The following is a 13,170-nucleotide window of genomic DNA, read 5'->3' on the forward strand; positions in this document are numbered from 1 at the left end:
GCTTCTGGTACTGTACTTTGCTCCTTCTCCGTATCCTCGAGTTCACTACAGTTGAAGACATTGATGTTGAATGTTCAGCGACTTCTCCCGGATTCCGAAAAAGCTCCTCATGAGGAACTCAGCTGTCCTTCTTCATCTAAAGAGAACCTATCGCATTTCCGCTCACTCGAAGTCTGTCACATGACACACATTCACCGATGTAAGCAGACTGGGCTGCTGTTCAGCAGTCAACAAAAACGCAACAAGCAGAACCGTTCAAAACCCTACTCGGAGAAAAGGGATTCCCCCTCATCAATCTCCTGGTCTTCGCGAGTGGCTCCACTTCTGCTCGAAGCGGGAGTCTCAGGCGGTCTGTGCTGCTTCCTTTCTCCCTTCTTTCTCCTCTCGCTGCTTCCTTTGGATGTCGAGCACGCCTAGGTGAGGACCCGCAACTTTGCGAAGAAAGGGCTCCGCATCGCTTCAAATAAATCTCAAAGAATATGCAAACATCGTTACAACACTACGGTGCTTGTGCTAGTGGGGTCTGACCCAACACTCGCGATACATCCGTTCCTACTCTTGCGACGGTAGGGGCGTAGTGTGACAGAGCAAGACAGACATGAACTCATTCTCAATGTCCTAGAGCCCTCCCTCTGTTCGGGCATTGGCGGACCAGAACGAGATTTCCACTGAGCACCGTCCATTCAGGAAACACCTCGCCGAAAAAACTTCCGTCTCTCTAACTGGTTGCGTCAGAAGAGTAAGGGTTCAATGGCGGTGAGAACCCGATTCGCTTGGGGTAGATTTTGTCTTCTTGTTTCTCTACGTGGCCTGAGTGAGTGAATTAGTTTTAACAAGAGTTCGTTTGTGTGACCTGCCCTAATGAGCGACCACCCCCTCAGTAGGGCGGTTTGATTTCAACCGCGAATCCGGCTGAGTATTGCCTGGGCTACCGTCATTGATAATGGACTTTCCGCACTGTTGGCTGATGGTCGGGGAACGTGATGCTTGTCTTCATGAATCTCTAAGTGCAACCTCTGCATGCACTCTTCATATTCTGAAACCTCCAAGTGTCTTGTCTGACAGTAGAAGGTAGCTCTGTCAACGTCAGTCTGGCCTTTCCCGATTGTGACTCTTTCGAAGACCTCCCGGCTCCTTCTTATGGATTCCGCAATTGACGCCAAGCCAAGAGCAGAGAGACACGCTTTCTCGTGTAATGCCGTGAACATATAGCGAAGAGAGAAGCCGCGCGAGAGAGCTTCAGGTGACCCCTCTCCGACGCTCACCGCTTCCTCGGTCTTCTGTTCTTCTTGAGCATATCCCGGGTCCGCAGCTGTAAAGTACTCACCCTCCTTTTGTCGTTCGAGGCGCCTACTCTCCTTTCCCTTCTTTTCATTACGGGCTGCTGCAGTAGGTGGATCAACGGAAGGTCGCTCTTGGTTCGCGGTCGAGCTTGGAGTGCCGACAAGCTTTGCTCCAGCTTCCGCACCCGAGGGGCGTCCCGTTAGGGACGCCTGCCGAGGACTGACAAGATCTTCTGTTGTGTTGCGAGAAGCCGTCATCGACGCATTCACATCGTCTGTCCCTGTTGTTTGTGGGTCTACGGCAAGAGACGTCTCCTGATCATCTCCGTGAACCTCTTCTCTGTTGCTGTTCTGTTCTGGTTCCGTGGTGTGCCTTCTTTGGGGACTATCTTGATCCGAGGATCTCTCTGACCTCTTATTTTCGTTGGCTGTCGTGATTACTTTCGAAGTGGCTGAGAGATTTCGCATGCTAACGTTACGCGTCGGTTCGAACAGGAAGGATGTGGGAATAGAAGTGTTCAGATTCGTCTCTCCGTTCATTGTCGTTTGCTCGCTGCCAGGTCCATCTCTTTCCTTGTTCGAACAGATTCTCGAATCCCTCGGGTGAGGTATTTGATACTGAAAGTAGTCTTGTAAAACATATCGCGGTCTCGCAAGAAGCATGGTGGTCGGACCGGTTCTCCGCCCTCGCTCTGACTGATTTCGCTTCAGCAAGTGAGACGGCGGCATAGGCTGAGTGTATGTGTACGGAGAGAACAGTAGCATCCGCCACGCAGGATATGCGCCGTAGCGTGGAGATAAAGAAGGACCTATCAGCATTGGAGGTTGCCACGAGAAAGCCTCTTCTTGTCCTCTTTTCCAGAAGAAATCCTCTGATGCAAACGGAGGTGGTGGAGGTGGTGGTCGTAGACACTTTTGGGATGAAAGACCCGAAGCGTCTGAAGTGGAGTCCCTTGGGTGTCCCTGGGGTGCTTCTGTTGTATCAAGTGAATCTCGGCCGTATTCCTGATAATAACTATCTGCAAAGTACTGACTACCTCGGAGATATCGTGGGCCGTGGAGTGGCTGTCGAGTAATGTTGGCCCACGTAGTCTTACGGCTTCCCCTGCTTGGGGGAATACCCGATGAAGGGGAACGCGGTGCAAGCCCGGCTCCAGAGCGTGAAGAAGGCCGTGGAGAAGAAACAGTGCGAAAAGTGTCTTCGTGTAAATGCCCGAAGACGTGTGCGACGATGACATCAGGGAACCGTGAGGCGATACTCAGAAATCTGAAAGCCGTACAGCACAAAAACAGGGAACTGAGGGAAGTGGTACTGTGACAGTAGCCGAAACTAGAACAGCTCTATAACACGAGCAGCACCGTTTTCATTTTCGCTAAGGTCTGTCTGTGTGTCATCAGAGACCCTATCTAAGGACCTGCTGAGCGAGCCCGTGAATACTTGAGACAGCAAACTTTTCGTCGTCGTTGGCTTTCTTCATACTCTCGACGCTTTATCCCTCGGAGCTCAGACGCACGCAAACCCCCGGGTAAGGCAACTAGGTGAAATTTTTCATGTCCTTGCTAGGACGATAGTAAGCTACTTGTAATGTCGTCAGATACTCTAGAAAGCTCTGCTACTCCACTACTCCGGACGTCCTGACTGAGAACCCTAGTTCCAGTGAAAAAGCCTTCCTCTCCTGACCGTTATGTCGATTCCTTCTAGTCACTCAAATCCGGTCTAGGTCCGTAGAGGGGGCAATCGTGTGATGGTATGCACGCATAGAGGGGGGAACGCTCAGGTAGCTAGCCACGCTGCAGAATCTTAGGAACAGTTTACAATTGCTGGTCTTTTACTAAGAATGGCACTCCCACTCTCTAGGTGACTACTTCCCGGAAGGTTCATAGCAGAACAGCCTTTCACTAGAATCGTGCTCTGATCCGCATAGCCTTGAACGGACTGAAAGGAACTTCCTTCCTTTCAACACAGCCTCAATTCCACCCCAGCTTCATTCATTCTCCGTGGCACTACGATCTGTTAGCTTCAAGGTTTTCATTTAAACCAAAAGAGGGGGGGGAGTAGGAGTGTCGAGTCCGCATGCTAGAAAGCAAGCTGGAAAGAAGAGACGTGGAGTACTTACTTTCGAGTGTAGCTCGATTTCCAGAGAAGGAGGTCTTCACCGCCTTCCGCCCGACCTATCCCCGGAGGAATATGTCCTGCGATAATTGCCTGTAGATAGCCAATCAAGAAAACACAGAGAGGTAATGTCAACAAGACATAGTTTCTCCTCAGCTGTATATACACATCCCACAAGGGACACACATGCGTCCACGAAAGACTCCCTGTCCTAGAAGTTTACCTTGCCAGTCTAATCAATGCAAAACGAGTAAACAGTACTTGACTCTTCACTGTATCACTCTTTGATCTACTCTAAACTCTTTGATTGGGGTCGTCATCTGTAAGTCTTCTCGCGTCGACGGAGCCCACACACATGCAGTGCGCTCAGCCTCACATCATTCCAACTAAGAGCGCTCCGAGAGGCCAGGCATGGACACGAGAAGAATTTGAGGGAAAAGATTACAATGCTAAGCGATAAAAAGCAAAAGTAGGAAACGGACGTCTGAGCTGTCTAAATCTTTTGCTCTCTCCTGCTTCACCTCTTGGGCCCCGCTTTCAAACATTGTTCCGCGTCCCTATGTGTATGTACACTAGACACCAGTAGACTGCTATGGGGTCTCTGGTTTATCTGGACGAAGAAGAGAACTTGCCTGCTCTCCTCTTGAACGCGCCAGGTTGAGTTGACCTTCCAGCCATGCGAATTGTCCCGCTAAGAAGTTATTATCAGTCATCGAGAGACACATCACCGAGAAGAAAAGAAAGTTCTTTCTTTCGAACGCTGTCTCTTCTTCGGGCTTACTTTCCCGGTACTTCTCTCTAAAGACGACTGCGGTTCCCTTCCGCTGACTAGAGAGGTTACTGGGATCGTGAGCTATAGACTCTTATCTAGCTTTTTGTCTCTTTCGTAGTTAGGTCTACCGTTCCGTCTTCAAGAGACACACGGGACACAAACGACACCTGTAATTCTTAATTTCTCCACATCGGCCTTTCGCCGTTAGAAGAGAACCAGACGGCGGCTGTATCCCGGTGTCTGGTCTCGGAAGCCAGCTATCTATCTGTCTACCAAGGGCTTCGGTGCTGGAGAACCAACCTTCCATGAGCAGGACATCGGCGCGAAATGCAATCTTTAGACTCTCTTTGCAGAGTTAAAAGTCATAGACTTTTAAGAGTTCAGATGGAATCATGAAAGAGGAGAAATATGTACAAGCAGTCATACAGTGTAGAGACGATTCTCGCTTTTCTACTTCACGTGTTGATCACCTGGTACCTTGGTACATAGCATCTCCTGCCCCCTGGTCTTCGAACACCCGTGGAGACGAGACAGTTGGTCCAAGCTAAACCCATTCCGACCCTGTAAGTTTCATATACGACGAGTAGGCTAGTTTGAGTATCCGTATGCTGTGTCCACCATCGCCTTCTTCAGCCCAGTAAGAGTAAGATGGGGGAGAGAGATAGAGAGGAGTATGTATGAATGGCCTTCTTATACCTGGATCACTTTCATCGTCAGATATGAATGTATCTCGACCTGATTCCTCGCTGCTTGAGAAAGCCGGAGACGATTCTTTCCTTATGTCTCCGACTCCTTCTATCCCGTCATCAGCGCATGTATTATTGACACTTGTAGTCGTCGGAGTATTACTGATGGACTCGCTAGAGTATCGAGAAGAAGCTCCCGGGGAAGCCACGGATACTCGGCAGCGGCGAGGAGGAGAGAAAGGAAATGAAGAACGATCAGAAGAAGCAGAAGGTGAATATAGAAGAGAATTCAAGACGAGAAATATCACTCCAGGACGTTTCCGAAGTTCTGTTCGATAGTACAATCCCCTCAAGAAGGTCTGAGAATGCGATAGAAACACCATTCATCAACCCCAATGTTTTGCGAACATGTTTGTGAATGAGTAGAGAGGAGCTCGACTCTCTATTCTTCTCCGTATAGAATGTATTGAATGATGGAACAAACTGCTTTTTCTGAAGCCTTTCTATGGCAACCCGATGGGTCTACGTCTCCTCTATATCTTCCCTAGAACGATACGAGAGGAGAGAGAACTACAAGAAGCGGCGAAGCAAAGTATTAGCTACAACTCATCGAATACATGGAGGAAGTGGTTGTTGTTCTCCTTGCCAGCAGCTGTAAACGGCTGAATTCATCTAGTCGTGGAATCGCAGAAGGTGTGAATAAGATCATCTCGCCCAAGGCTCACGAGCCATGACAATAAAATGTGTATGATCGAAGTGTACGTACACCATATGTACGCGGAACTCTCTTGCCTACGATGGCTGACAAACGGCTCCATCAACAGCTTCCGTGTGTCAAGGGGTATATGTAAGGTGTATATATGTATATATGTATGTACGTTGGCTGTACATACACTAGGAGTACCTGCCGGATTGTATGGCACATGACGAGTGCTGGAAGAGAGTGAGAGAAACGAGGAATAGAAGAGACGAGCGTCACTTGTCAGTCAGGAAGAAGGATGGCTGCCTTACCTTCCTGTTAGCTTCATCACCTGGAAGTATAGGTTTCCATAGTTCATAAAGCTTCTTTCTCCAGGATCTACAAAAGACAGAAAATCACCAAGTCAGGATACATGCAGCTGTCTCCCAATAAGCGGAGTACACTTGAGAAAGACGTGAATAGGCACCGTCTTTCTGTTCCAATTTATACGGAGAGGACTGCGAATGTAGCTGTGTTTCTCTTTCTCTACCGCTCTGCAGGCAAGAGCATCTTGTCGAGGGTCTGGAGGACGTAGCGCTGCACAGTCACTGAAAACAAAGGGCTGAGTCGAAGTCAGCCGTAACAGGAGTGACCCCCCGTGAAGACTGGCTGGTCTCCAAGGCTCAGTAGAGAATTCATTCATTCTCTGCACAACAGCAAATGGGAGAAGTTTCCAGAAGGACAGCGCGACATTTTCCCGCGCCTCTCTTTCTTCTTCCCTGAAGGATGAGGTGGGATCTACGGAGAGAGATACTTTTATGGACCATAGAGACGTGTAGAGGTCATCTTCTTTTCATCAGAATGGTATGTATATGTGTGCGTGGAGATTCCGATGGCACAACAGCGGTAAGGAGATAACAAGGAAAAGACTCTTGTCTATTCGTTCTGTGTTACATGCCTGATGATAGAAAAGGTAAAAGGTAGACAACGTGAATGTGTCTAGGTAGACATCGGTAGCTGTGCATGGCAGCTCTTCCATGTCTAGTCATTTTTCAATGAGGAATTCACATCAGCGAGAAGCCTCCGAGTTCCCGGTCCGTTCGACAGTCTCCGTCTCTGCTGGGTGAGGAGGGAGTATGTTCAACCTCATCAAGTGTCAAGCAGAAGTCTTTCTCTCAAGAATGTGTGCATGTGTCTCCATTCCTAGCGTGGCTTACAAGGAAGGAAGCGAAAGTCCACCACCCTGTCCTCTTTCAAGAGGTATATCTTTCTCTCCGACAACAAAGATCAGCTGCATGCTAGCCATGTGTTTCGAAGGAGAAGTTTCTCCTGTTACACCCGAACGCGTCTTCTTCTCCGGTAGTAGAGAGCTGCTCTGTCCTTTCTTGCTTGTTGCACGGCGGATCTCCTGATATCTCCCGATATCATTCTCTTCTTGTTCTTCTGTCAAGGTAGAATGATGACCCCCCGGCTGTTGGTCATTCGTGGAGCTTCTCTGAAGGTTGCTTTCAGGTTGAGCGTCTGAAGAGAAGGCAGTGTCTTTTCCTTCCTTGTGTGGAAGGTCTGGGCTAGCGTGGTGACTCATCTCAGAGAGAGTTGAAGAAGTAGAGGTAGGAGAGGGAGAAAAGAAAAGAAAACGCTGATAAAGTCTCTTCGTGGCTTCACTGAGAGCCTTCCAGCTGGAAAAACAAGAGATCCAAAGAAGAAGAGACGAAAGAAAGTGTTAAGAGAACAGCAGGAGACAGCTGTTATGCTTGATGCTCGTTTGCTTCACCAGATCATCCTGTAAGGTTCCATCGTCTCTCCTGGTCTTGTGAATAGCAGGTCCGTCTATACACCACAAGATACCGCTTTAGTAAGAGATAAGGCATCTCTGCTAGCCCAGATATATATAGCGAGAGAGACAGACAGATACATATAGATAGGGGGAAAAAGATACCCGTGCCCTGGGCATTCGTTATGAAGGGACCGAGAATGCTGGCGCCCTAGTGTTACATCCGAGCGCATGAAACACCTGGAAAGAGGAGCTGCTTCCTAAAAGATTCTTCACTTGTCGACTATATACATATATATGCATAGACATACACAGTCAGTATCCTCCATGGTACGGTGTATCTACAGTGAGAGACGGTGCATGGCCCCATAATGGAAAGAGATAGAATTCACTTGTTTCAGATATCCATGTTATTGGGACCATTTCGAAGTCTTCCTTGAAATAGGGGGAGACCTTTTGAAAGAAAGATTCCCCGTAGTTCTAACCGTTCTTCATCATTATAAGAAGGGGTTTTCCCTACGAAGTCACCCGAGACTAGGATCGCCTCAACGGGGGTTTGAGCGATACACAAGAGCTGATCTGTTTCATCTTTTTCTTTTTTCGTAAACAATCTCATCTTCTCTTCTTCTTCATCTTCTTCTTCGCGCCTTCTTCCTCCCTCTGTGAATGCGTCCTCTCTTTCCCTCTCTGCGTAGTAGCCTTTCCCATATTCCCGCCTTCTCACGTAGGGCATTTCTAGGTCTTCTTCGTCTTCATCCCATTCCATCTTCTCTTCTGTCCCTGTCTCATCTCTGTATCCTTTAAGCACCGTGGACCCTATCACTGTTTTTCTACCAAGCCGACGAGTCTCTCGATGCTTCTCCTTCTCCGCCTGTCCCTCTTCTACAAGAGCTGCACCTCCGTGAACACGCTCAGGTTGTGAGGTAGCCACCAGGAGCTCACTACTACCTGTAGTCTGATTCTCCTGTGTCCGAACGGTCCCGTCAGTATGTGAAGACTCGTTTAAAAAGTCTTCTTCTGTCTTTCGAGCCGTACTCCTCGCCTCGTCTGGGAAGACCACCACCGGGGTTCGACTGACGTGTCCGTATCTCCTCCTAAGCGCCATTAATAAGAGCATCACGCGAAGAAACGTTTGACTGCGGTGTTGTTGGAGAAGAAGATCATCATGAAGAATAGTCCAGACTCCCGGTGGTGGTGGTGGTGTGTCCACCTTCCTGTCTTGCGTCGGTCTGTAGAAAGGCTGTAAGGTGGGTACTACTACTAATCTTTGACCATCTCTCGTGGTCTGAATGTCTGGTGACAACGACTCTTGTCTTTCTATTGTCTGCATCTGTTCCCATAAAAAGCCAGACGGCAGCTGCACTACCACGGGCAAGGGGGATACTTGAGAGGGGAGGACCTGGTGGGGTGCTCTCTCGATGTTCTCGAGTATCGACCATAGATACTTTACTGACGACCACCTTAGTTCTTCCTCGCCCTTCTCATTCGGCTGAGAAGAGGAAATCTCGGGATGGCCTCTGAATGGATGGGATGTTTGCTCGTTCTTTGATTCCAAAGATCCCTTTGAAAGGCGGAGAGGACGCAAAACATAGTGAGCTGTCCCAGGGCTTTCATCAATGAACGAAGGAGTTGTCTTCTCGAATGCGTCTTGAAGGTTATCAGTAAGAGGAACGCTTTCCTTCTCAAAGTGAAGAGGCTGTGGAACTTGCGTCTTGTTCTGGACTTCTTCAACGAGGGTAGGATTGTGAGGTGGGTTATACAGATGGGAACGGGCTTTCAAGTACCTCAGGATCAGGTCCTTACTATCTTGATTGCTCGGAACTCTATAGCTGTCTGTATCATGAAACTCCTCTGGCCAAAGACGAGGCTCTTGCCGCTCATTCTTCCCTGCCCACTCCCTCCACCTGTCATGTTCCCATGGAGAGAAAGAGGTTCCGTCTACTTCTTCGCTTGTCGGTGCTTCATCTTCTTCTCTCTGCTGTGTTAACAAAAGGCCTTCTAACGTACTACTGATGTCTGCAAGAGTTTGAATGTCATCCAGAGCCTTGTCAAGAAGAACAAGAGGGGCATCACAACCCGGTCTGCCTAGCACTGCCGTTGCTGGGCTCACTTCATCTACTTTTTCCTCCTCTGTAAGATCTTCCGGTTTTCTTATGTTTCCTTCCTTCTCCTGACGGGAGTTAGAACTCCTGTTCGTGTTCATGATGTCATCTTTATGTCCGTTGCTTTCGTGAGGGTCGTCTCCCTGATTCTTTTCAATTGTCTGATTGTCTGTCGACTCTCCGCCGTCCCGCTGTCCTAGTCCGCGGGTCTCAGAGGAACTTCCTTGAGAGGGGTCTCCGAACGGTAGTGCATTCTCATCAGCATTGAGACCAACGCGTTCTTCAATTTCCTTCGAAGAATCTGTCGACGTCAAGGCAGCGGGTGTGCCAGGTGGGACTCTCTCCGTTGTTGTTATTCTTTCAACAATGCTGGCTGAAGGCTGTTCCCCACGATGACGTTCTTCACTATTTGAGGAGGATCGTTGATATGTAAGTGGAGTGTCGTGATGACTATTGATAAAACTACTAGTAAGATTCTCCGTAGTTGTGGCCGCCGTAGTGGTATTAGTGAAAGGACTGGTCGAACTGGCCTTGTCAGGGACGTGTGCAGCATCACTACGAGAGAGGCCGTGCGGTTGCTGCCCCTGCTCTGGAGTGGATGGCGAAACCTCGTCTGTGCCGGGATTATGGTGTGTTTTTCCTCTGTCAGGATCTCGACAGCTCATCTTGACAGAGGCGCGGGAAGAATAGCCAGGGTCCACCTCGAGGTCGGTGAGCCACGCTATTCGAAAGGTCTCTTCTGCACATAGAGTCCCAAGTGTGCTGCGTCGCGTAGTTTCCGTGTAAAGACTACCGAATAAATTCTCTAAAATATCATTCGACGGTAAGGAAACAGATGGCCTGAATGGACGGGAAAACTCCCGTTCTTCTCCACGTGTCCGGCGAGTGGGGTTGGCGAACTTAATACCTGGTGATTCTCTGAACGGAGGGTCTCGTGGTCGACTGTGAAGTGTGTTTGGATCATCGTAGTTCGTCTCTCTATTTCTATGGCTTTTGTAAGGACGATAGGCTATGAGCTCATCACTGTCATCATCCTGATCGAAACTCCTATGTGGCGGGTTGCGTCCACCTGTCCCCCCAGGACTCCACTTGGTCCCGTGGTTAGATGTCCTCTCGGGATAGTTGGGACCTCGAGGATGACTGAACTTCTTTGAATCCTGCATCCTACCATCTCTACCTTGGAAATGATAAAACGCCCCGACAGGCATGTCTCTTTCGGGACCCCCTCTAAGAGCGGGGTGAACCTCATCCAAGGATGTCCCCTGAAGTTCTCTCTCGAGAATCATCGCTTCATTCCGCACTTCAATGAAAGCCGGTGAACGGCTGCTTCTCGGACCGGGCGAATTCCAGTGCCGGTCCGTTGAATCTTCTTCAACCGTATTACTGTCATCCTGGCTGCTATCCGTTTCATCTCTGAAACCCCTTTTGTCTGCGTGTTCTATTGCCCGAGCCCCGCGGGCAGAAGCAGATTTCTCTTCTTGAATGCTTTTTCCACGGTCTTTTTTTTGAATGATGCGCGTGCGCGCGTCTTCTGCTTCCTGCTGGAGTTTCCCATCGTGTCTGTTGTCTTCTCCCCCCGGTGGAGAGAGAGCAGCAGAGGTCCATGCGTTGTCGGGAGATGAAGGTAGCGGGGGAGGAGACATATGAATGTTAAAGACTTGCAACCAGGGGCTCGAGTTCCCGTTAGGGTGAAATGTAGGCATCATCCACGGGGCGCTGTAGGATGGTAGCGGGGTCGGGGTCGGTCGGAAGTTGAAGGGGAAGTGCGCGTAGGGGTAGACTGAATGGCCAGGATCTAATGAAACCCCCGCTACAGTTCCTGGAAGACCTTCTGGTGGGACTGGAAGGAAAGGAAGGGCAGCAGATGGTTGATGGCTTGTCAGTCTCGGTAGGGTATTCATCATAGTCGGATGCCACATCGCACCAGCGGTGAGAGGGGACTGAGGATAGCTGGGCGGAGGAAAGAAACCTACCGCCGGGGAAACTGTGGGGAAATAGGGAGACATTACCGGGGAAGAAGGAACGTCAAGTGCGTTTTGTCCCTGCTGGGGATTCCAAGCGAAGGAAGAAGGCAAACTACCACGTCCATCAACACCGCCTGCTTGGGGTATCATTCCAGGGAAATTCGGAGGATTCTGAAAAGTATTAGGTGGCTCTGGTGGAGCGGTTTGAAAAGATTCGTAGACAGTTCTCTGTTGCTGGATTTTCTCGGGGGGCGGGCTCTCATTCTGCGGTGCTGACTGCATGTTCTGTTGAGGAGAAACCGGGGCGCTCAAGCGATCATCAAACCATGTATTAGGCCGATCCTGGTAGGTGTCTGAATGGCCTGCTTCCTGATGCTGATGTGGTACCTCAATGCCCTGACTTGAAGGTGCTGCTTGGAATGCCTCGGGAGGTGTGGATACTGAGGAAGTGGGCATTTGCCATGAAGGAGAGGCGGGAGGTCCTGAGGTCTGAGTTACCCTCCCACTATCGTATATCTCCTTTTGACGCCTGTCCGAATCCGCGTACGGGTGCTGAGAGGAGGGCTGTTTTTGGCGAGTGTCTTGCGCCGTCACGGAGTTCGCCGCCGGCGGAGAGGAGGTGTGGTCTGAAGCAGGGCGCACTGCCGGAGCTGCCTGTACAGGCGCAGGCCGTGTATCGTCCGTAGGAGTAGCAGGAGAGCTTGCATTGTCCCTGTTCTGCACCGTGTATGTTGGAACAACAACATCTGGGGCCCGCGGCAGAGGCACAGCACTTGCCTGTTCGTCCTCTCCGTTTTGAGAACTGGCATTTTGCCGGTAAGGAGCCGCAGTAGGCCCTATCTGCGCGTTTTCGCCTCGCACCGCCGCAGGCGCCACCGCAACCGAAGGATCTGAAGTACGCTGCTGCATGGGGGTGTTCCAGTGCTGTGCTTGAGGCACTGAGGGAGATGCCCCCCACTGGCTTGCCGCAGTGAATTCACTGCCTCGGACAGATGAACTTGGAGAGCGTGACTCTGTCCGCAAGTTCTCTTGCTGCACCGGCGCAGGGTCTTGGGAGGAGCTGCGATCAGTGAAAGCTTCTCCCGCGCTCTTGTCTTTTCTTTCTCCGGTCCCTTCCAGTGAAACACCTGGCGTTTTCCCCCATTGAGGAGCGAGCGGTAGGTATGCCACCGGATACTGCTGTGGGAGCATCCCCCATTGCTGCTGCACCCCAGAGGTCCATGATGGCTGAGGCTGGTAGTTAGTGGCTGAGTCCAAAGGAGGGTTTCCAGAGAGACTCTGAGGCTGTCCCCCCCAGCCCCAGACACCCGGACTGAAGGTGCCACCGTTAGGTATATCCGAAGCACTTGCAATTCTAGAGAGACAAAACAACCACGCAAAGAAGCAGCTCGTCAGCCAGCGGCAGCCGCAAAAAATTTGGAAGGCTCTTTTCCGGCCTCGGACGGTGCTACCGATATATCCTGCCCTCCCATGGTCTCGTCGCGAGAGGGACACGAGCCTCACGGCGAAGGAGACACAAGATTGAATCAGAGTAGTACTAGAAGGCAATGGCGAGAAAGAGCTCGTTCGTGCCGTCTGCTTCAAATAGAACGGCTGAACACGGACGGCACTAGGTTCGGGCGACCATTCCCAAGAAAGCAGGTCGTCATGAGAACGGTTCCCCTTTACGTCTCCAAAACTAGGGCTCAGCTGACAGGCGAAAGGTAACGTCCTCCATTGAGAACCTGACTTCTTAAAGTCCTCTACCTTGAGTACCGCGGACAATGCATAGTACACCAGTGCCTTAGAAAAATTGTT

The 13,170-nt window shown here is 50.3% G+C and overlaps 2 protein-coding genes across 2 annotated transcripts; both read right to left on the bottom strand.

The window, feature by feature from the left end:
- Window positions 1-259: 259 nt before the first annotated feature.
- Window positions 260-3,476, bottom strand: CSUI_005916 (uncharacterized protein). The gene is made up of 2 exons (XM_068066082.1): window positions 3,401-3,476; window positions 260-2,550 (listed from the first exon to the last, which is right to left on the bottom strand). Exon 2 carries the CDS (start codon window positions 2,100-2,102, stop codon window positions 897-899), a length of 1,206 nt encoding a protein of 401 aa, XP_067921943.1. The 5' UTR covers window positions 2,103-2,550; window positions 3,401-3,476; the 3' UTR covers window positions 260-896.
- A 1,388-nt stretch (window positions 3,477-4,864) lies between these two features.
- CSUI_005917 (ser thr phosphatase family protein) lies at window positions 4,865-12,726 on the bottom strand (the record flags this gene model as incomplete). The annotated part of the gene is made up of 4 exons (XM_068066083.1): window positions 7,793-12,726; window positions 6,751-7,212; window positions 5,866-5,932; window positions 4,865-5,213 (listed from the first exon to the last, which is right to left on the bottom strand). Coding segments are annotated over exons 1-4 (5,649 nt in total), but the record flags the coding sequence as incomplete, so codon positions are not given.
- Between the last annotated feature and the right edge of the window lie 444 nt (window positions 12,727-13,170).

Source organism: Cystoisospora suis (genome assembly GCF_002600585.1).
Source record: "Cystoisospora suis strain Wien I chromosome Unknown contig_2929, whole genome shotgun sequence".
Lineage (NCBI taxonomy): Eukaryota > Apicomplexa > Conoidasida > Eucoccidiorida > Sarcocystidae > Cystoisospora > Cystoisospora suis.

What these genes read in the sequence shown, in the direction of transcription:
- CSUI_005916 (XM_068066082.1), bottom strand. Translation starts at nt 2,102, where the DNA reads ATGCTGATAGGTCCTTCTTTATCTCCACGCTACGGCGCATATCCTGCG.